Genomic DNA, 23,202 nt, shown 5'->3' with positions numbered 1-23,202 from the left:
AAGCATTTTTTCGTTTATTTTAATTTACAAAAAAAAAAAATAAATGTTAAAACAACTAGAAAATATCTCAGTTTTTTCCGCTTGAACCTTTAAAAAATATTTATTTTATGAACATGTTCAAACACCAACAGGTGGAACCAATGATATACGAGGTAATACTAGTAAGTTTCCACCGAAAATTCGGGAAAAACCTTTAGAAAGCATCTTTACCTGAACAGATTTCACCGATAACCTTGTTCCTTTTACTAAAATTAAGGATAATGTGGGAGGAGAAATGATTCTCAGGGCAAGAGGCAGAGGCTTGAAACAATTATTCTCAAGTTATTCAGTCAATGAGGCTGAATGCGGAATTAGTTTATCGATCAGCTGTTCAACTCCTTCACTGAACTGGAAGTGAACAGGGGTAGGAGGGTGGTCATTAGTATATTATTTTGTAGGCTCGACGATTATTTCATAATATTGATGCCTAAAACACCTGGAACTCTATTTCACTTCTATGTATTTCAATTATTACTTTATTTACTTCTTGGTTGTTATCACTGTTCTCTTTCTTCATCTACTTCCTGTTCTTCTATTCTACTTTAATCTGTGAAAGTGATAGTTGCAAAGTTCGAGGATTTTTTAAGTAAGCTTGAAGATCAATACTTTAAGAAATATCTTTAATATTCCGTCTTTGCTTTTAATAAATCAAAACTGCAATTTTGGTATGGCAAAGATCTGTTTAGCGTCCCTCGCTGTAGGCTGTACCGCTCTTGTTAGATCGCGTTTTCTCTTTCGATCGGGGGTGTAGCAACTTAAGCTCAGCAGGGATGAGCCTAGGTCTCGGACCCATCCCATTATTGACCTTGACTTAATAACAAGGGTCTGGGTTTCTCCGAGGTTTTCAATTCCCGATTAGGGTTGGGGGCCCTTCAGTCAGAAATTAAGGGTTCATTTTCAAAAAACCTCCGAGCAGTTCTTGAGTGGCTAAACCAAAAACCCTATTTGCACCTAAAGGCTACAATTTAAGCCGCAGCTTAGTGAGCCAAGATACATCCACCTTGCTCTTACTTTGCATGTAAAGGAAAAAAAACTCCCTCTCTAACATACATTTCTCGGCTACCTCAATGTTCAGGGAAGGTTTCTTCCTGTGACGTCAGCCGACCATTCCTTCGTTGAGTTCCAAGACAAGTAAAACATTAATAAACTTAGTCCGTGCTTTAGTATTCTCTTTTAAACTCTAGTTGAACACCAATTTTCCACTTCTATTACAATACTTAACAATTTCTTATGACAAATTTTCTTTTAGCAAATTGGTTATTACCACCAAAACTCTACCTTTAGAAATAATAAATATGTATAGTGGTAGTTGTTATTTATTTGTAATACACATTATATTGTCGCTTATTTATTTGCTTACATAATAATATTTAAAGAATTTAAAGTTTCAAGAGTGAATTTAAGGTAGAAGCTTGGCTTAAAATTATTCAAATTTAAATCGTACACCAATAGATTTATTTATTTATTTATTTTAAGTTCGTTAATTTGTTCTTCCTTAATTTTTTACAATACTAAGTTGGCCATACTGATTTTTATTTTATTACAGTTTTTTGTTTTTTTTATTTATTATTTTCAGTTGTAAATTGTACGAGGGTCGTTTGAAAAGTCCGTGCAAAGTCAGAGAGATAGCACCACTAACGCGTATCGAGGTTATGTTTAGTTAGTAGCATCTCTTGGAAGAACACACACCAAGTTTCAGCCAGATCGGTCTATTTCTTTGTGTTTGGCATTCGTTTGAATCGAGGAAGTCGAGTGATTTTCAAAAAAATGGACGAAAAAGAATTTCGTGTGTTGATTAAACACTACTTTATGAAAGGCAAAACGCCTCAGGAGACTAAAGAGAAGCTTGATAAACATTATGGTGACTCTGCCCCTTCGATTAGAACAGTTTATAAGTGGTTTCAAAATTTTCGGAGTGGCCATATGGGCACAAGTGACGCTGAACGTTCTGGACGCCCTGTTGAGGTTACTACTCCAGAAATCATTGATAAAATCCATGATATGGTGATGGATGACAGAAGAGTGAAGGTGCGTGAGATTGCTAGTGCTGTGGGCATCTCGAATGAACGGGTACATAATATTTTGCATCATACATTTGGACATGACAAAGCTATCCGCAAGATGGGTGCCGCGATTGCTCACGCTTGACCAAAAACGAAATCGTGTGAAGTGTTTCAAGGACGGTTTGCAGCTGTTCCAGAAGAATCCGCAGGACTTTAAGCGTCGTTTCGTCACTGTGGATGAAACATGGATACATCACTACACTCCTGAGACCAAAGAACAATCTAAACAATGGGTTACCAAGGGGGAATCTGCGCCAAAAAAAGGCGAAGACCGTTCCTTCGGCCAGAAAGATTATGGCGACTGTCTTTTGGGATTCGCAAGGAATAATCCTCATCGACTATCTGGAAAAGGGTAAAACTATTACAGGGGCATATTATTCATCGTTATTGGACCGTTTGAAAACAGAGCTGCAAGAAAAACGCCCACGATTGGCCCACAAAAAAGTCCTTTTCCATCACGACAACGCACCAGCTCACACCTCAGTAGTTGTGGTCGCAAAATTAATGGAAATAGGGTTCCAACTCGTTTCACATCCCCCCTATTCTCCAGACTTGGCTCCCTCGGACTACTATTTGTTCCCCAATATGAAGAAATGGCTGGCGGGAAAAAGATTTTATTCAAACGAGGAGGTGATTGCCGAAACGAATGGCTATTTTTCAGACTTGGACAAATCCTATTATTCGGAAGGGATCAACAAACTAGAGCAGCGTTGGTCGAAGTGTATAAGCCTAAAAGGAGACTATGTTGAAAAATAAAAAAGGTTTACCCCAAAAAATTAAGTAGTTTTTATTTTTGCACGGACTTTTCAAACGACCCTCGTATGTGCCAATTGATTTTTATTGATTCCCTCAGTAATAGTTCAATCAATATAAATAATTGACTAGTACTTTTCCTTTGTTATTTGGGTAATTCAATTGATTTGAATTTGTTGCTTTATCTGTAAATGGTAATTTTCTTAAAAGTTATCAAAAATAATCGAAAAAGAAATTTATAAAATTGTGTTTGAAGTTGCGCTTATTTATTTTTATTTATTTTTTAAACATTTATGGTGCAGAATTTTAATCGATTTGGTTGTTTGAAGTGATTTTTTTTTTAAAACGATTAAAAAATATCTAAATTGTCATATTTTTGTATACATTTTATTATGCCTAATTAAAGAAGCTGTGACAGCATTTTATTAAAAGTTGAAAATATATTGAAAATAATAAAATATGACAATTTAAATTCTGTTTCATTTAGAAAATTAGTAATAATTCTCTAGTTTTGTAATAATGAATAATTCTTTCCAAATTACAAACACGAATTCGTTAAAGTTCGTTGGTTACTTCCTAATTTCGATGGCTGAAAAGAATAGAAAAGGGTCAGTCAGTTCCAATAACCTCTCGGCACCCTACTACTTCCCAGTGTAAGTCGTGCTGGACATAGCAAGGAAAAATGAGGAGGTGTCATCACAGCAAGAGAGGTGGTTTTAGATGGCCATGTTGTTCGATGCGGCGGGAAGGGGGGGGGGTGACAGAAGAAATTACCGTTGCATGTTACAGTAAAAACTTCTTTGGCATCTAAAAGTAAAATATTTTCAAATTTGAATTTCTTATTATTATTTTTCGTTTTTGGTATTAACGGTAGTTACTCATCCAAAGACAGGGCAGACAAACTGAACATTTAACCACTATTTCTGGCCAAAGGAACTTGCAAACCATTGAAAACAGAACATCTAAAATCTGCTGCACGATTACAACACTCCTTCTTTCAGTAGGGTATGAGAAGGTAAAAAAAACCACGACAAAATGGAAGATTTCTTCTAAACTCTGCATCCCTTAAAAACGCACTTTTCTTTATAAAATTAGAAATTAATTTCGCCTCACTAATTACATGGCCCTTTCTTTTCATCACCGTCCAGTGATCTGACAGAAGCTCCCTGGGAAGTGAAAATCTAAAGGATTTGAACCCGTGATCAACTCGTGGGAATCCAGTATCCGCTAACCACTCAGCTAACCCTTCCCTATTACATAGATAATACAGTGGAGTCTTCGGTTATCCGTCATGACCGGGACCGGGACACGTGACGGATAGTCGAATAGACGGATAATGGAAAAAAACAGGAAAATTTCCAGATTCTTTTGTTTAACGTGTATAAAACTTTGTATTAACTGGTATACATATTTTATAGATAGATAGATAAGATAGATAAATGTTCTGTATTTAGTGTTTAAATATACACATTACAGGGGTTCTGTGCTATAATTTTCCAATACAATGAAATAAAAATCAATATAAACTGCGTGCAATACGTAAACTTAATTAAACTAATTTATATATATGTACAAGTATATTAAACTGAAATATTAACTAAAATTTAATAACAGAAAATAATACCTATTCGTTAAGGCAAAATGATCTTATCTTTAATGCTTCTATTGTAAACAAATATATTCTATTTAGGTGGTCCTTATTTTCAATACATAGAAATTTATTAAGAGCATTTCCGTTGACAAACTCTGATAGATGGTGGCGCCTAATTGGTTGATAAATGGGGCATTCTATTAGAAGGTGTTCTAGAGTTTCGTACTTATTCAAATTACATATTGTGCAGACCGATTGGGTATCTATAGAGTGGTAGCCTCCACTTTTAAACCAGACTTTTATACTTTTATCGCTTGCTACTCGTAGCTGGCTCACAACCCTAATTTTATCGATCGCACAATTGAATTTAACGTACTCCTCTATCATACCTAGCCCACTAATATGCCTGTAAACCGAACTATAGCTTGAGTTAATCGCTCTTTGAATATCCATAGACCTCACATGATTTGTCCACTTCTCTATAAGATCCGGAATATTTTTCTTAATTATGTCGACTTCTGTTTCAAAAATAACATTTGGCTCTCCGATAACAGTTAGCCATCGCCGCAACTGACTGAACCAATTCCTGTCTGCTCCTCCTGTACCTACTGTTTCTAACTGTTTGAGCTTGAACCGGGACCGGGACACGTGACGGATAGTCGAATAGACGGATAATGGAAAAAAGCAGGAAAATTTCCAGATTCTTTTGTTTAACGTGTATAAAACTTTGTATTAACTGGTATACATATTTTATACGTTTATACGCTTAAGCCTTAAAGGTCCAGGTATCTTTCATTATTCAATTCATTCTATTGGGTATTAAAATTAATGAATACAATGTCTGCGACATCTAATCGGTTTTGTTTGTGGTTGTTATTTTTCTCTGGGGTAAACCCCAGATTTTTTTTTAAGGCTAAAGGACTCTTTAAAATTTCTGTGACTTTTTTTTTTTTTTTTTTTTTTTTTTTTTTTTTTATATCTTTTATTTGAAATTTACACCTGCACTCGTACAGTACAATAAGTAAATATGCTGGGCGAACAATAAAAATGGCGTGGCAATCATGAATGATGATCATTCAGTGATGACCATCATTAGTTTACCAGTTGGTCACGGGGCCAACGGCGCCTCAGCCGTGTGACACTTAAAATAAATTTTTAAAAAGTTTTTAAAATAATTTTTTGGTTTTTTATTTTTTATTTTTAAATACTGAGGAGAGTGACGGTTAATTGGAATAGATGGATAAAAGGGTGGCGGATAACCGAGACTCCACAGTATATGAAAGTAAATTCTAATTTCTATAGTACTGAATGAAGGACAGGTTTGGTCTAGTGGACAAGAGAGTGGCTTCGTATGTAGGAGATCCCCAGATCGAATCCCGCGTATGACTACTTTTTATTTGTTAGAAAAAATAGTCTATACTAATGTAATGAGCTTCTTCTACCCCCATCCACAACACCTATAATTGTTAGTTGGAGGTTAAAAGCCCCGATTGGGTAAAAATGGGCAATTACTTCACTAGTTCTAAATGAAACAGAATACAATAAATACAATAGAGAATTATTTATTTTATTTTCTTGTGCTTGCTTTTGAACATATAAAAGAAATGATTTAAGAAATAAGTTTAGTGTAAATGAATAGCAATAATTTATTAACAAAGAGAGATAATTAATTTGAGTAAATTTGTAAATGTTTGTTACCCTTTGTTTTTTTTATCGTACTTTCTCCTTTCTTCTTTCTATCTCACAATCACCCCACTAACTCACACTCAGAATCGCCGGGCACCCCCAACAACGAAGGAGATCCAGCGAGCATGCGTAAGTAGTCATTTTGTGTTTGCAAAAGCAAAAACAAAATATAGAAAAAATAAAAATATTTAAATTTTGATTAATTTTATCCACTTTAATTTAATTTATACTTCAATCAATTTTTTCACATATTTCTTTTCAATTAATGGCTTCTTTGAATCATACACAATTTATTTTTATTTATATATACTCGTAGATAAATCGCATTTATTCAAAAATTTATTTAATTTCATTCAAAATACTGAACGGTGATTTAACATAGTATAAATTTTTTGGCAAAATGACGAAATAAATATGGCCTGAAATATTCACAAGATTTCACACAGAAATAGTTTTATGTTATTGTAGAAATGCTCGCGATTGATTGGATCATGGTATAAAGGTGTTTCTAGTTCGTTAAAATGGGCATCAATGGTTGATTTATTCAGTCAGAATTTAAGTTAACCTTTTTCAGGAAACTAGTTTCCGTTTTTACAAACACCAGCTAGCAGAGCTATAAAAACTCTTCCCTTAATTGCGAATTCCGTTCCCTTGATTCGTTCTCCTCCCACCTACAAGACCTTAGAGCATGACGTGATAGTTTTTAATCAATTTATGTTTCAATGGGCCTTCCGATGTTATGATCCTGGTTTTATATTCTGTCTCTATCTTAATGTGATCCTTGGGAAAGTCATTGGAAGAACTGAAATCAAATGCCAGGACTATCTGGACTAGATAGGTCTATGCGTTATGCCTAGAAATCAGCCCCTTTAAAGATCATACCTAGTGTAGAAAAAAGGACTTTACACAAAAACCGGAAATAGACTTAGTTGGATTACATGACCAAATTGAAAGCAACAGTAGCTTCCTCTGTGGAAATCATAATTAATGAGTTTTCAAGAATACAATAATTAGTAGTTCTGGTGATTGAAGCCTGAAAATAGATTTTCCAGAAAATTGCCATTTTCTAGTCCAAGAATTTTCGGCAAAACTGGTAATTTAGCATCATATTTATTTCTAATACCCCCATCCTCTACAATTTTGGAAAATAAATTATTCTACATAGAAAAATGTTTTGAAATTTATTGTTGTACGTCGAAATGAGTAAACTGTGATCATGATTTTTTTTTAAAAAAATCATGGGGGGGAAGATCAGCATTTGAGAAAATCGTAGAGAAAAAAAACGTGTTCCCCACAATTTGTCGGAGATTTCAGTTGAGAAAGTCGAGTCACGGAAATATTGTGTTAGCATTTCACCACAAACTGTTTACATTTCTATAAATATCTGGAAAAAAAACACTCTACCAGCCAATGAAATGAAAGAAAGTATTTTTTAAAAAAATTATTGTCCTTCCACGTTTCGGCTACCCAATTTTGCCCAAACATCATGAGCTAGGGTGGTTTATAGAATTTAGTACGTTCTAACTATACAATGGGGGGAAATGGAGTGCACTTTTTTCCAGGGGTCTGCAAGTTTTACTATTATTACGCATTCAGCACTTAAGCTCCTGGATGAAGGTTCCAAAAAAATGGCATTCAAAGTTTAAAACAAGATTCTGGACATTTAATAGCAGTAATTTTGTCAAACAAATTATTCTACGTTAATGTCACCTTATTAATTTTTCACATTAAACGCACTACCTTCGTTACAATTGTTGCATCCTATTTCGTCAAATATTAGTAATACAAAATGATAATAATTTTAAGGGAAGGGATTAGCTATGCGGTTGGTTAGCATATTGGATTCCCCCACGGAGATCCTGGGTTCGAATCCAGCTGCTGACCCTTAGATTTTTTCTTCCTAGGAGCTTCTTTACCGGTGATGGACAGTGTTGTCTGTAACGAGAGAACACTGTCCGGAGGCTGGCAGTGCACTGAAAAAAAAGCTCCGGGCGCCAATAACCTGAGATGTTGACGCGCCTTAAATCATTTAAAAAAATAATAATAATAATAATTTTAATTTTATTATACCTAGTTAAAAAAGAAATCAGAATATTACTTATACAATTCCAAATTACAAATCATAAAAACTAGTTACCTCATGATGTTTATAGCATGCAATCAACCATTTTTTTTAAACTAAATCACAAAAAATAAATAACCAAAAAGTTAACACTCTCCTCTGTTTGTTTTATTAACTACTTATTTTCTTTGAACACCTTTAAATAAACTCAGGTAATTGTCAGTAATTATAATTGGATGTGAAAAGTTCTAAATCTAATGAATGAAAACGTTTATTAATGAAACAGGGTTCCATTCATGGTCTTGCTATGGATTTTATTTAATGGATTGACATGAAACATTTGAATTAATGTACGTTAGTTGCTCGCCTCCAACCATGTGCTCGTTAGTAATAAAGCGTTTCATCAAGCACACTCACCGTCCAGCATCCCCAGGCAATGGGATAACTCGTTCTGATTCTATTAGGAAGTTTTAGGAGGTGGCGTGGGAGCCAATGAATCCCTGAAGCGAAATTGCCCCTTCGAAACAATGTCCTCCCTTAACTCATCCTAGCGGGTTATCCCCCCACAATCCCCGGGTGACTATCCAGGCTCTCCAGGAAGCCTCAGTTAGAATGGGGGAGACGGTAGTACGGATTAATAATACTTCATGGTACCATTCTTGCATCCCACCTAGTTTTTTTACTGAAGCTATGGTTTCTTCAGGTCGAAGGTACCCATATTCTTGGGAAATTCAAGGAATAGAGAGGAGCTAGCACTGAGGTATCTATCACTGATGGGTGTCGGAATTCTTTGCACAACGGGCTCTCCATTTCAAAGTTGGGACCCCCAATTTAGGAAATTGGAAAGTGTCCTAAGTAGGAGGACAAACACCACTCTACCCAGGGGACCACTCAGGCTCTCTGGGAAACCCTAAACTGGGATAACCGCTCCCCCAAAGGCTCTCCTCCCAGAGTGAGAATATTCTGCTCCACTAAGCAAGCCAAAATTGCCCTTCCAATTCTGCTAATAGCAGCTGCGAAACGCTATATTCGCCCCGAAAGAAGTGGTAAATTGCAGATTTGGTTTAATTTAGAGCTTTTCACATTTTCTTCAATTTGTGTAGTAAAGTTGTAAACAAACTGTGAGAAATTCATCACGTGGGCTACTGATTTTTAAAGAAGCGGGTCGGTTGAAAGTTCCTATCGCAAACCAAGCTAGAATTATTGTGGGCTATTTAGTATTCTATTCTTACACGCGATTGAGGCGTTTTTATTGATAAAGGGTTAACCGGCCAATGGAGTCCAGCGGGGGGAGCCCAGCTGTGCATGGAGATGTGCGGTTTGCCTTGACAGTGGAGACTTAGCGGGGATGGAGCAAGCTGATTCTAAGTAACCAGAAGCTCCTACCTCCTGGTGACACTATCACCGACTAGGACACGATGAGAGAAAAGTTTGTCACAGAATGTGGTCGCTCCACTTTCCAAAATTCAGTACTGACCCACCCGTTTTTGGATGACTTTGTTTCGGCGTGATTTGGGCTCTTCCATTGTGGAAGAAGCCGTCCCAGTTCCAGCCGAATAGTCCTTGGGCCTTCTATAAGCTTTATCCTCCCTAGAACTACAAAATACTTTTCTATTTTCTTTTTCTTTTTTTTTTTTAGGGAAAAGTGAGTGAATTTCCCACAATATGTGACCAGTTCTTCTTTCTTTTTCCAAACTTTCTATGATGTGAATGCATTTTTTACTTGTAATAGAATGCATTTAAAAAGAAATTGCATACACAGCACTTCCTAAATATTTATGCATGCTCAGTGTTTGCTAGTACAATTTATGTTGCTCCTACTTTTCTATGAGTTATTAAAAAAAAAAATTCACGAATAATAAGTTTATTAGGGCCACGATTGTAATTAATAATCAAAGTTGTAAAGAAAGAAATGAAAAATTGCAATTGAAAATTTTTATACTTCATAATTTTCATTTTCAATTTAATTTGTTTCCATTATTTTAAGTTATTCAAGGCCAAGATATAGAAATTTAAATTAATGAAATAGTTTTTTCTTTTTTTTTTTTATCTTATTAGTGTTGCTCTGAGAAAAATTCAGTTCTTCAATCCAAAATAAATAATAATTTATTGGCACAGATTGCTACTTTTAATTTATTAAAAATATAAATTTATTTGTAAATAATTTAAATTGCATTTATTTTAATTTTTATTTAATATTTTTTAATTTGAGACAATTAAAATAGAAGTATTTTGGAAATCCAAGCCATATTGGGATGAAGGAAAAAAACAAAACTCATGGGAGATTTTATGTTACAGCGTTCATGTTATGCTACGCCCAGGAGGATGCTGCGTCTGAAGGTATTAGCTTAAAGAATATTAGCCTAATTGAAGTACTCGGGTGATAAGAGCCATTCATTCTTCGTGTTGTGTTTAGAGAATAAGGATTTTCCTACCAGTTTTCCTAGTTTTTTTTTTTCAAGGAAATTTAGCTGTCAAAAAAAAAAAGAAGAAAATCTTGCTTAACTTTTCCCTTACTGCAGTTTACATACGATAATAAAATTGTTTTAAAAAATTTACAATTTAAACTAAAATTTACTTGACTTCAATGTTATACATTACCTTTTTTTTGGAATCATTTTTTCATAAAGGAAATCACTGCCAAACTACAAAATTATTCTGGAAGAATAAATCGAACTGTAGATATCTTATGTGTATTTGACGGTTTTAGACAAGATCTAGGAGAAAATCTAGAGGCGATATTTTTACAATTTAGTTCTTAAAGTTCACATTTAGATCTTTAACTACTTTATTTAGATCTTTCGTCTAGTACAATGGAAGTATCTGAACTATACACTCGAAATTAAACTACCTGCGACATTTCGCTTGTTGCGCAAGGCCCCATCTTGTTCTCTTATTTCAAAAATCAAATAATTTAATAATAGTAGTAGTAGTAATAATGAATAATAATAATAATAATAAATATAATGTGGAAAATGGGTTGGTTTTTCTCTATTAACTACAAACCGATTTATCCTGTGAAAGTTTTATTTTAGTAAAACAATACAGTGTTACCTTTTTTTATGAACAAATAAGTCCAAATTACTTACCAACTTTACTTACATATAAACAGAAAATCGGTTTTTATAGTCACTTGCATAATAAAACCTCACTTCAACACTAGAAAACTTCACATTTAATATTTCTATGGCGTGCCAACCTTCCTTAACCTTCCTCCAAACAAAAAGTGCGCGCAAAGAAAACTAAAATAAAATAAATAAAAAAGAAAAAAAACAGTTCTCTCTTACATAAATTATAATAGTAATAATAATAAATAGTAATAATAATAAATAATAATAATAATAAATAGTAATAATAATAATACGACTAAGTTCGGGTATTATCGTATATGTTCGAGTAGTCTTCTATTCTCCAGGTTTGTTTACCTGCGAGCATTCTATCTAGTGATGGGCTATACGAGTCCGCCTGTGGAATCATTGGATTTGAATCAACTCCAGGGTCGGAATCGATTCCAAAAACTCGTTCATCGATTCCAGTTGCCGTACCTATCCTATGCTTTCGTGCAAATATCATGCAATTTATTAAATATTTTATTAGTACTTAACTTCATCAGTTAATAACAAAACTACATGTAATTTGCAACAGTTTTAAAAGATATATAATATCTAATTGTTATTGACAACATCAAATAAAATTAGCTTTACACAAGAACAAGATTTAAAACAAAGCAGTTTTGTTAATATCCAGCAGGACCACTGGGAGGTTGAAGTTACCCTGCCAGGAGGGGAAATGAAATGGGAAGGAAATAAGGTTGTTAAAGGTATCAATGATGTTAGTTGGACCTTAAAATATGTACATGCAAACAAATTAAAATATAACAATGAACATAAACTAAGAAAGATTAACGAAATGAAATTATATTACTAAATATTTAATAATGAATAAAACTAAGCCGTCTATATATATATATATATCCCAATACAAAACAAAATGAATAATTTTTATCACAGCATTATCACAGACTAGAGAAGGATTAAAGTTTAAAGCTACTTAGAACTTAAGAAATTAATTAATGTAAATTTTTATTCAGAAATAATATCATAGAAACATTGCTCGACTTTAATCTATTGCGTCTGTCAACTAATATTTGTCCAGCTTTAGAGAAAATCCTTTCGCAAGGAACTGAAGTGGCTGGAATGCATAATCTTTTCAAAACAACGTCATACAATCTGGGATATAAGTCTTTCCTCTCTCTCCACCAATCTAACGGATTGGCTTCTCTATTTAAAAAAGGTTCTGCCAAATATTTGTCTAATTCAATTATACTGGCAGATACTGGGGTCTGTTTCGCGTTTAACGTTTTAATTTTTGCATCGAATTCCCGCCAAAGACTAGAAGTAGAAGTTGTGGATGATGGAACATCGGTAGATAACGAAGCTTTCGGAATTTGAATAAATGATAATTTAGTGGCAAGAGAATGGTACATTTTCCGGAATTTAATGTCGCTCGAAAAACCTTCGTTTTTAAATCGCGGATCTAAAATCATCGATTGACCTATAATTTCTACCGATTCTAAATTGGAAAACCGATTTGAAATATTAGCGCAAATTACTCGAGCCATTGATTGTATTTCAGGTCTGTAATTTGTGTGCAAAAATTTTGAAACGTGATCGGTCATAAAGCGCGAGAATATAATAATTTTAGAAATTGTTATATAATTTTCCGAACTTACTTCGTCCGTAATTTCATTAAATATCTGCAATAACTGAACCGCGCTCTCTAATATTTCCCAATCGATTGTTGTTATATTATGTTCACCCTGTAGATTTAATAAAGCTATGGTCGCGATCAATGGCTGTTTGGTTTTTAAAACGCGATCAAACATTATAAATGTGGAGTTCCAACGAGTGGGGACGTCTTGTTTTAATTTTAATTTTGGGAAACCCATCTGTGTTTGTGTATTATGTAGCTTGGTCAGAGAATGAGAACTTCTTTTAAAATATTCTACTAAAGCTTTAATTTTGTCGGTCGTTACGCGAATTTCTGCGATTCCCGAATGGACAACTAAATTCATTGAATGGGCAAAACAAGAAATATGCCTCCAATTGCACTGCTTTACTGCCGAAACAATATTTGCACCATTATCAGTAACAACGGCAGTTACTTTATTGGTGAGTTCCCATTCTTGGACCGTGGATTGCAGGTGTGAGGCCAAGTTATTCGCTGTATGTCGTTCAGAGTAACTAGTACACTTCAATAAATGTGTTTGTAAATTTGTGTTTTGGTCTATGTAGTGGGCAGTTATAGCAATAAAGCTTTCATTATTCACCGATGTCCAACAATCAGTTGTTAAACAAACGGCATTTACTTCGTTGAATCTACTTTTTAATTTTGATTCTTCCCGCTTATAAATCATTGGGAGTAAACTGTTGGATATATACTTTCGTGAAGGTACATTATAACTGGGGCAAAGCAATTTAATTAATTTTCTGAACTCTTGATCTTCAACAATACTAAAAGGATGATATTCTTTTACTATCATTTTGAGCAATTGTTCATCAATTTCCTTGGACTTACTGGGGTGCAAAGGTTTGATTACTTCTACAAAGTCAGTCAAGGATTTTTGAATTACCGGAGCCTTATGGGCAGATGAAGAGAGAGGAGCGACATCTGCAACTTCTGAATGGATGGAAGCTAAACTAGTAGAGGGAAGCGAGCTTAAATTTTGAGTGTCTATAGAAGTTAAATGAGATTTCTTAACAGGGATCTCTTCAGTGCTTTGCTCTGTATTCTTTCTTTTATTGAATGATATAGGATGTTTTCTCTTCATATGTCTGAACAAATTACTAGTAGAGCCACTTGTAAAGCTAACGATTTCGTGGCAATACCGGCATTTAGCTTTGACAGAATCAATAGAATTAAAGTGATTCCAAATTTCACTGCGTTTTGGCATTTGTCTGAAATTAATTTACTAAAAATTAATAAAATATTAAATTTAAAAAATAAGAAACAATAGTAAAAAAGGCGATAATAACCCCGTAGTTGATGGGCAAAAATAAATAAATAAATAAAATAAAATAAATAAAAAAGTAAAAAAATTAAACTAATTTATTAAATATTTTGCTTTTAAAATATTTTCAAATATTCAATAAAGAAAAACAAAAGATAAAAATGAAATAATTATTTAATTTAGGAAAATATTAGTCTTTGAAAATATTTTAGAAATCAACAAAGCACATGCTCTTCAACTTAATTAAGATTTACCACTGGAAAACACCCTTATCTGCTTATCATCAGAAGACAGACACACATGAAATATTGTTATCAGCACGAAAGATGAAATTGAAATGGCCCTTATTGCTATAGCTACATATCTAGAGACAAAAAAATTATATTACCTAAAGAGCGTACTTACTACAGACTCCCTCCCACTCTTATTACCTATTTCACAAACATTCGGCGATTGGAAATATTTTTTAGCAAAATATTATTCTATTTATTCTAAGCAGATTCTTAAGATGATTTTAATTTTTAAAATTTATTTTTGTTTATTACTCTTATAAAATACGAAGAATTTCAAATAAAATATAATATACAAACACAGAATGATTTAGTATGCAGGTGGAGTCAGTCGTCGTTACCATGGTAACGGAACCGTTAAACGACTCCGGTTCCAGCTCCAGCAATTTCTATTGGCTAGAATCAGTGAACGAAAAAGTGGAACGAGTCCGGTTTCAAAAGGATTTAAATCACTCCGGATTCGACTCCACCAACTCCAGTGGATTTAACCAATGAAAATGCTAGAGTTGGGCCGGAGTCGTTTAACGGTTCCATTACCATGGCAACCACGACTGACTCCACCTGCATACTAGATCATTTTGTGTTTGTGTATTATATTTTATTTGAAATTCTTCGTATTTTATAAGAGTAATGGACAAAAACAAAATTTAAAAATTAAAATCATCTTAAGAAAGCGTTATTATGTTTTTTGTATTCAAATGAAACGAATATTTAACTACAAAATATTTCCAATTGATGAATGTTTGTGAAATAGGTGATAGAGTGGGAGGGATACTACAGTAAGTAAACCAATTAGGTAATACTACATTTTGGCTCAGTTTTACTTTGACCGTCATGCGGACATGTACACGTTTAAACTTACGCCAATGAAGATAAGAGTAAGAGTGTCCAGCGCTTAGTTAAAGATTAAGCACACAGCTTTTTCTTTTTGTAAAACAATAAGATAATATTTTAAAAGCTTGATATTCAATTCTTATTAGATAAATATTGTGAGTAATTATAATTTTGTTTGAAGGGTTAGAATTTTTATGGAATACTTTCCTACCCATTTCCGTTTCTCTATTGAATCCTCTTGAAGCAAGTTAACTCCAGTCTTCCAGTGGTCAAGCTAGATAATGACAAAATTGCTTTAATTTATAATTGACTAGCCTATTTTTGGGTTAATATTTGTGTTACGTTGTTAATTTTATATTTATCAGAGCAACTGGAAATTAGGGATAGTACTTAATGTGTGTAAAAGAAATATAGTTTTGTTATTAACTGGAAAAGCTAACTGTTAATGATATATTTTAATAAATTACGTGACATTTGTTCTTATGTTTAATCGTTCCAAAACCTCTGCTGTCTCATTTTCATTTTAATTTTTTTGGGGCGGGGCGGAATCACTTTTTTTTAAAATAGGGATTTGAATCAACTCGTTCCACCATCGGACTCGTTCCAATGGAACGAGTCCGCTCAAATAGCCCATCACTAATTCTATCCCAAAAACATAAAACACTATCATGTGGACCTCTACAACGTAAATACGCCAAAAAATTTAGCCTCTGTACAGTTTGAACTATTTTTATGTATGTACATAGAGGAGAGAGTTTTGTTTGTTCAAGTTTACACAGATTACACATTGGAATGAGTGGCTTTTGTACTAACAGTTTTATGTAAATAGGTAAAAAATAATTATTTCTTAATATTATTTCTAGGTTTTTAAAATTTTATTTTTCACCAAAATGTGAAGTTGTAACAAAAGTTTTGATTTTTTTTTTTATTGTTCGTAGTAATAAAAATGAAGAACAACATGTTTAAGCATGCTTATTTTTTTATTTTTTTTACATTCTATTTGTAAAATTTTAAATGAATTTATTTATTGAAAGTTTAAAGTTCAAAATTTGTTTAGCTTCCACAAAGAAAATTATAATAAAAAGCTTTGGTTTTGTTTTCTTGTTCTGCTCCCACAAAGTCGTATAGATTATTCGCTAAAACATCTGTATAAAGAAGCTTGAGATTTCTTATGCATAGGGTTGTTTTTTTTTACATTTTATTAAATATTTTGAAGCATGTTTAATTCAAGTTTTCACAGAATAGCAAATACTCAATTTTTTTAATTGAATTTTCTTAAAATAATTTTTTTGGGGGGCGGGGAGATTTGGGGGTACGTAAGCTTCATTTGGGGTTCTCTAAGTTAATTTTATTTGGATTAAAATTCCATTCTTTTCATCTTTGGGGCCGTACAAGTGCCCCCGTCCCATTTGAAGATTGTAAGTCAACCAACGTTTTTGTGTCCACCCTTCGTAATACTTATCCTTTCTTCTCTATATTAAAAATAGTTCTTAAACCCGCCTACTTTAAAATTCTCAATTTTTAAATAAATCAAACAAAAAGTAGTCTGTTACAAATAACTAATTATCAATTTATTTTTCCATCACTCTGTGAGACTAAAAAATGTTTTTTCTTTTGATAAAAGGACAAGAAGAAAGTGTACTGTCGTACGAGGCGGTCTGCCAGCAGAGGATTGATTACACAAGACCGGTCATAATCCTCGGACCGTTGAAGGATAGAATCAATGATGATCTCATCTCGGAGTTTCCGGAACAGTTTGGCTCATGTGTTCCCCGTAAGTTGTCGTCAATTTTTCAACAATTTCTAGTGAAAAATAGATGTATGAAAGATTGTTCTAGTACTATGGTTTCCTTAACCTTGGTTCCGCAAGCCAAGCACTATTTCTGGGGACAGGATAAGTGAGGGGTTGAACTCCTTAAAAAAAATGTTAGTTGGGAAGTAGTAAGAACATCTGGAGAAACCGCTGCCCACCCCAATCGTAGCTGGAAAAAAATATATTAAAAGTAACATCGAGTATCCGGGCTTAATTCCCATCATGGCCATCTGCATGAACACCTGCTCTGAATCAGGATTATCCATTTGTTTCCTACCGGTAATCTTGGTTGGTGATAATCTCTTCAGGATATGCTTCAGTTTAGACTATGTTACATTTGGCTGAATCCAATTTCGGAGAACTTCATTAGTAAACTGGAATGCCAATAACTGAATGGCTGAAATAAAGTGAGGCTGTTTCATTTCATCCGTGATGTTTTGTAATTCTAAATGTAATTAAGGTTACATCCTCGCTTGACTTGAATTCAAGGTGTGAGCTAAGATGAACCAGAGTTAGTTAAATCTAATCACCGAAAAGTCACTCATGAAGGCCTGAAACTCAAGGGAAGAAACTTCTCGTGAGACTCTAGATAATCCCAGTTCTTCAGTGCAAATGCACTGGAGGTGCTTGATACACGGAGGGAGCGAGCAAGGTTAATTATTTGATCTCCTGAAATTCATAAAAAAATGAAGGTCATCCTCATTTGGAAATGCATTTGTTGGGCATACCGGCTTACTGGAGCCTTTTTTAAAATTGGTAATCAATTGTATTTGGTTAAATACTAGAAGAGCAAGTATTCTGGTTGTTCTTTAAGCTTTACTTGTTAATAAAAAAGAAAACAAATATGTCTTTTCTCTAATCCAGATACAACAAGGCCGAAACGTGAATACGAAGTAGACGGAAGAGATTATCACTTCGTATCAAGTCGAGAGCAGATGGAGAAGGATATTCAGAACCACCTGTTCATTGAAGCTGGACAGTACAACGACAATCTGTACGGCACATCTGTGTCCTCGGTGAAAGAAGTGGCGCACAAGGTGAGATGTTGATGATAAGCAAAGTGTCCTGTCTTCTTTATTTATCTGTCCACGTGAGATGATGGATCAAGCAAGCATTACATTTATGCAAAGCCCATCTGGGCCCAATTCAACAAGTCACATGCTTGAAACAAAACAATGATCTTAAAAGCAAACTGTTGTGAGATGCTGATGGATAGATTGTACTTCTAAAAAGGCTTTTGTGAACTCCCGGTCTTGTGAAAATTAACTTCTGATTTTATTTCACTCAATCTATCACAAAACATATTTTGATAAATTTTAATAAATCATTTTATACATATATTAATAATTTTATTTCTAGGGTAAGCACTGTATTCTTGATGTAAGTGGGAACGCCATCAAGAGGCTACAAGTGGCTATGCTGTACCCTATCGCCATCTTCATTAAGCCTAAATCAATTGAATCTATCATGTAAGTATTTCGTTTTTTTTTGTTTTTATTGTTCGATTTATTATTAATCAATCAACAATAGAATTTGTATAATTAACAAATATGAAAAACAAATTTTCTTTGTAGGGAAATGAACAAAAGAATGACGGAAGAACAAGCAAAGAAAACATTCGAACGAGCGTTGAAATTAGAGCAAGATTTTGGTGAATATTTTACTGGTAGGTGTTTTTGCATTTTTCAAGATTATATTTAATGGAATTGGAATTTGGAAGTAATCAAGAGAAGTGCAGTAGTTTTTTTTTTTTTTTTTTTGCGCATCAACAGCTGAGGTTATTAGCGCCCGGAGCTTTTTCCAGTGCACTGCCGGCCTCCGGACAGTGTTCTCTCGTTACAGACAACACTGTCCATCACCGGACAGTGAGCTGTAAGAAGCTCCTAGGAAGAGAAAATCTAAGGGTCAGCTGCTGGATTCGAACCCGGGACCTCCGCGTGGGAGTCCAGTATGCTAACCTCATAGCTAATCCCTTCCCTAAGTGCAGTAGTGTCCTATTCATAAAGATCGAAACGGCTGTTCTAATATCAATAACCTTTATAAGGACGTGGATAGATTTTTTTTTTTTTGAACATGTGGAGCGGAGCAATTTCATTGTTAGAAATATTAGAGATTTCCACTCTCGAATCGGCCAAAGCCCGTGATGTAATTGTTGCTGCATTGGTTTGTGATGATAAGCATTAAATTCCACATCCTCTTTTTCGCATTTATCGAAAGCAAATTCAATGCTCAGCAGGATATTAGCGAAATCTTAAGACCAGTTTTGGAATCTTAAACTGGAAGAGAAAAAAATGTAACCTTAACTTTAGAACAAAATCTCTCCTCGAACAGATCGCGGAATTTTTCCCCACTTAAGAAAAGGATTATCCCCTTTATCTTGAAGATTACTTTTCTTCCTTTATCTTCACTTATTGATCTCAGCCATTTTTTTCAATAAATTTACCTAATTTAATGATTTGTTTCAGCTGTGGTGCAAGGTGATACACCAGAAGAGATCTACCAAAAAATTAAAGATGTCATCAACGAACAATCAGGGCCTACGATCTGGGTCGCATCTAAAGATCCACTTTAAATATAATTATTATTATTATAATTAAAGTTAATAAATAATTGGATTTGTGCTATAAAACAATGTAATTATTCTTTTTGGAATAAATTAAAAAAAAAAAAACAAAATGAAACCCACCCTTTCAAAAAAGAGAGAAAAATTTGACTAGCCAAGTTAATCTTTAAAGTGAATATTAATTAAAAAAAATTAAAGATTAAAATTTATTGAACAACAGAACATTATATAAATATAAAAACTAAGTTGTTATTTACTTGTTGTTTTAAAATAAATGAAAAAAAAAATTATTTACGATTATAAATTTATATAAATAAATTTAAATACATTATATATAAATACAAATTGGGAAAAAAAAGTCTTAAGTTAAGAACAAAAAACTTACGACAGTGAGAGCTTTACATTATATTTTGTTTAGCTTTTTTTTTGTTTTTGTTTATTTTAAATTATTTTGGAAAAACAAAAAAAATCGCAGCTTTTCTTCTGTAGATTTTATTAATATATTTTCCCTAAATTTTGCACGTTGGCTGCCGCCGCATAATGACTGTATCAAGTTTACCATTATGTGACGTAGTTTTTGGAAAATTGTGGGTCAAAGAGCAAATAAATTAATAAAATGTTAAGGGTTTAAAAAGATATTTTTTTTAAAAAAAAGTCCAATTTTCTACTTATAAAGGGTTCGAAACAATTCTTACTTCAGTGTAAAGTGGGTAAGTATGTTTTTTTATGGGGTGAATTCCATTGCCGTTGGCCCCCAAACCCTAGGAACTATTCAATCTGCAAAGATCATCCTGTTAAATATGGTCTGATTGTTGTTACATCTATGTCTCCGCGAACTGGTCACCAGTTTCCATGAACAGGTTGTAATGGTGTTCCTAGTGGATTCAGCGTTTGTCCTTAAATTAATGGGTGCCCTATAGTCCGAAGAAGTACAAGACTTTGTAGCTGATCAGATTTGCTTTTCTTTTTTTTACTTTTTCGGCGAATTCACTCTATATCCAGTTTTTCTTTTTTTGGAATATAATAGATTTTCCTCTTATTTTCCAAAATATTTAAAGTCTGCATAAAGAAAGCTATGATTTTGAAGTTAAGTATTTTTTAGTTCTTAACTTTTTAATTATATTGAAACTATTAACAAAAAAAAAAGAAAAAGTAATTGTTGTTCATTGTTTTTGGTGACTGATTTATAGTTTCAATAGGATGGAAAAATAATTGCCATTTCAGTCGAGTAAAAATTTATTTTGCCGAGCTTTCGACCTAGGGGGTCATCTTCAGGGCTAGTTTAGAAAGTAATATTACTTTGTGTCTTCTGTCTTATCAGTCCATGAACAGACAAGGCAGAAGACACACCAACCCTGAAATGTTAAAGTAGTATTACTTTCTAAACTAGCCCTGAAGATGACCTAGTCACCCTATGTCGAAAGCTCGGCAAAATAAATTTTTACTCGACTGAAATGGCATTTATTTTTTCATCCTATTAAAAAAAAAAATATATATATATATTAAGCTTTGAGATAAGCTTTCTTACCACGAACAAAGATTGCTTTAAACATTGCAGTCAACGTGTTAGCTTCTATGGCCACTGAGAGAAATAAAATTGAGAAAGAATTTCCGTTAATTTTTCCTTTTTTTCTTTTCTTTGATAATATTTTCTATTTCTTTGGCTATCTATGCTAAAAATTATATTGTAAAAATGCTTCAACATTTTTGTGAGTTAATCTTTAAAAAAATAAAGTAAATCTCACAATAATTTTCCCTAAATAAATATTTTATTTTTCCATTTCATTCCCACCAAGAAAATTTATTATCATAATTTTTTTTTTTTATTTTGTAACGGATAGGGAAAAACTGTACAGACAAAAAGAAAAACAAAAATTATATAATTTAAAATAAAATGTTACGCTTTTCACAATGAATTTTAAGTAAACGTTTTTATTTCTTGGTTTCCATTGATTTTTTTTAGTTGAATTCTTGTTTACTCATTTTCTTTTGAAGTAAATGAGTAAAAAAAATTGAATTATTCAGCCACCAAGGCAAAGAAAAAAACTTTTCAAAAGAGTAACATCTAGAAGTAAAAGTAAATCACAAGATTACAGAAGCAAAACAAACAAAATTATAAATGAAAAACCTTTTAAAAAAAAAAAAAATAATAAAATTTAACTGCGATAAAATCAAATCGTGCCTAAAAAGAAATGCAAAAAATACTTCAATTTTTCTTGAAAATTAATTTAAAACAAAAAAAAATGAGAGACTTTTTTCACCAAAAAATGAATAAAGCAAAAAAAAAAGTTTCATAGATTTTTTGTATAGAATATTTAAATTAAAAATTACTATAAATATAAATTAAAAAATGTAATTTTTTGCCTCAAATTTTCAAATTGGAATTTCATTCCTGTTTTGAAAAAATATCAGAATAATAAAAGGTTTTCCTCGCTTTTCTTTTTTGTATAAAAACAAATTATTTTTATTTTTTTTCCAATTGTGACGAAAAATAAAATGTTTTGCGAGGTACATAGAGAACTTTATATATTTAATTTAAAAAAAAAGAAAAGAAAAAGTAAATAAATTAGGTGATTTAAGTGAGTACATAATATAATTATATAAAGAAATATAAATTTGTTGTTACACTAAAAAGTTCGAAGGGACATTGTAAAAAAAAAGTTATTTGTTAAATTTGTGTCAAAAACTTAATAACATTTTTAAAAACAATATTTAATAAATTAATAATTTTTAAAAAAAATATTAATTATATTAAATTGCAATAAAATTCAATTTTTTCTTTCCTGCTAAGATGAAACTTACAATTTGGAGAAAACTTTTAAAAATAATGGAAATAAAATAAATACCAAAATGTTTATAATTTCTCTGTTTTTTATATTTCTTTTTAACCAAAAATTAAAACAAAAATATATAAATAATTTTTAAATTATGCAGAAATATACTCCATTTTCATTGTGTAAAGTTTTTATTATTATTAATTTTTTTTTTTTTTGACGTATTTTTCTTTATGAATTCCTAAATCAAACTCACACGGCTTACCTCTGCTCCATTTTTAAGATTTTCTTCAAAATTTGGATTTTCTTACTAATTATTTATTCGCCAATAGTGCGCAGGTTTTATTGTATCCATGAACAGTTTGGTGTAGAGATTTCTACTTTGCTTACGTTAACTTTATGATGTAATCACACTCATACAATCAGCAAGTGTAGTGCGAGACGGTGACGTAATTGAAGTTGAAATCTCTACACCAAATTAATTAGTCTACCTCTGATGATGGGTGAAAGTTCAAAAAACCCCAGTCAGAGATACAATAAACATGCGTGCTTAAACATATTACCTAACCAATGTCCTATCTGTTGGACTCGGAATCAGATTGTTACTGGTTTTGAAATTAATTGCCTACTTGTTACTAGGAAAGATAATGCTAGGCCTAAGAAAAAGTGTTTTTTTACTAACTTCAAGTCAGCGTACAACTTACTGGTCCTAAGTTGGTGGTGG

General features: G+C 32.7%; 1 protein-coding gene and 1 long non-coding RNA gene across 21 annotated transcripts in view; one reads left to right on the top strand and one right to left on the bottom strand.

Annotated features, from left to right (window-relative positions):
• dlg1 (MAGUK family member discs large 1) overlaps positions 1 to 21,859 on the top strand; it is a 775,373-nt gene extending 753,514 nt beyond the window's left edge. For 19 of the 20 annotated variants that reach the window (XM_074136765.1, XM_074136768.1, XM_074136767.1 and 16 more), the window contains 7 exons: positions 6,217 to 6,261; positions 10,493 to 10,534; positions 16,953 to 17,102; positions 18,006 to 18,178; positions 18,501 to 18,610; positions 18,716 to 18,807; positions 19,607 to 21,859. In XM_074136765.1, coding sequence (XP_073992866.1) covers positions 6,217 to 6,261; positions 10,493 to 10,534; positions 16,953 to 17,102; positions 18,006 to 18,178; positions 18,501 to 18,610; positions 18,716 to 18,807; positions 19,607 to 19,713 — 719 coding nt within the window. In that variant the 3' untranslated portion in view covers positions 19,714 to 21,859. The remainder of the gene's footprint in view (positions 1 to 6,216; positions 6,262 to 10,492; positions 10,535 to 16,952; positions 17,103 to 18,005; positions 18,179 to 18,500; positions 18,611 to 18,715; positions 18,808 to 19,606) is intronic. The other variant, XM_074136766.1, reaches the window with a different exon arrangement.
• LOC141458598 (uncharacterized) lies at positions 10,376 to 11,455 on the bottom strand. The gene is made up of 2 exons (XR_012461075.1): positions 11,297 to 11,455; positions 10,376 to 10,665 (listed from the first exon to the last, which is right to left on the bottom strand). It is a non-coding gene; the product is annotated as an uncharacterized lncRNA (long non-coding RNA).
• Positions 21,860 to 23,202: the final 1,343 nt, after the last annotated feature.

Source organism: Rhodnius prolixus, unplaced genomic scaffold (genome assembly GCF_049639745.1).
Source record: "Rhodnius prolixus isolate KJV_2025 unplaced genomic scaffold, Rpr scaffold_5, whole genome shotgun sequence".
NCBI lineage: Eukaryota > Metazoa > Arthropoda > Insecta > Hemiptera > Reduviidae > Rhodnius > Rhodnius prolixus.
This window is presented reverse-complemented; position numbering and strand designations above follow the sequence as displayed.